At 47.0% G+C, this 949-nt stretch overlaps 1 protein-coding gene across 1 annotated transcript; it reads right to left on the bottom strand.

Annotated features, from left to right (window-relative positions):
- Positions 1-178: 178 nt before the first annotated feature.
- On the bottom strand, positions 179-848 carry LOC109509249 (DNA-3-methyladenine glycosylase-like). The gene has a single exon (XM_019859130.1). It carries the CDS (start codon positions 711-713, stop codon positions 309-311), a length of 405 nt encoding a protein of 134 aa, XP_019714689.1. The 5' UTR covers positions 714-848; the 3' UTR covers positions 179-308.
- Positions 849-949: the final 101 nt, after the last annotated feature.

The following is a 949-nucleotide window of genomic DNA, read 5'->3' as shown; positions in this document are numbered from 1 at the left end:
TTCCCCCCCCCCCCCTGAAATTGTTTTACTACAAATAATTGTATATATCTATGCCTGTGCTGTATAGTGTATGGAATAATTGTGTATATTTGTGTTCAATAAACAGGCCCACTTTTCACACACTATGTCAATCAATGTGTGAGTAAATTTACAGATCAGTACATTTTGTGAAACGTGGTAGGCCATGATTTTTTTTTTCATGTAAAATATGCACGGAAAACAGCCAGACAGCAAAAATAAGTTGAGCGATTGAATTGATTCAGCGTCTGTGTCTCAATACTTTAATCGATTTATGTAGTTACATAGTTTCAAAGGGCATTTTCTCGTCTTTCAGCCGCTTTGTCCAGCACGCTAACACAAGCGTTCCCTTGGAGGTAAAACCGCAGAGGCTTCTTGGCCCATTCCCCATGGGACTCGATGCCAATGCGCGGCGCCTCCACCACGATATCGTGGCGGGCGTCTCCCATGGCGGGATCCACATCCTCTAGCCACACCTCCGGGTCAGAAGCTAGATCCCGGCGGTCAAAGCAGCGCGGGACATCCAAAGCCTGGCACAGCTTGGAGGGGCCGTTGCACAACTCCTTGTCTTTGAGGGGCCGAGCTCCGTTTTTGCGTCTGGCAGCCCTCAGCTGCCTCATGACGGCATGGCCCTGCAGCGGCTCCAGCGAGCGCAGCAGCACGGCGGCGCCGTCTCCTGTGAGAGACGAGACCATATGTTACCCACAAAAAAAAAGTCTATAATTGCCTAGAAATGCCAAAAGGTGGTGGCAAGGCATTTTTTTTTTCAATTAGACAAAGCTATGGCCTGACAAAATGAAGCTCCTCCACTCCAGTTGAACACCACAATATAGCGCCAGAGCAATATTTTTATATCAGACATGGCTTTGGCTGAACACAAAAGCAGAGATAAATTATTATGATTCATGCTGAAGTGAGTTGAAGATCGTCA

Source organism: Hippocampus comes, unplaced genomic scaffold, assembly GCF_001891065.2.
Source record: "Hippocampus comes isolate QL1 unplaced genomic scaffold, H_comes_QL1_v1.1 C16828312, whole genome shotgun sequence".
Lineage (NCBI taxonomy): Eukaryota > Metazoa > Chordata > Actinopteri > Syngnathiformes > Syngnathidae > Hippocampus > Hippocampus comes.
The sequence above is the reverse complement of the archived record's forward strand: the minus strand, read 5'-3'. Positions and strand labels throughout refer to the sequence as shown.

Excerpts from the sequence above, each read along its gene's own strand:
- LOC109509249 (XM_019859130.1), bottom strand. The coding sequence starts at position 713 with ATGGTCTCGTCTCTCACAGGAGACGGCGCCGCCGTGCTGCTGCGCTCG.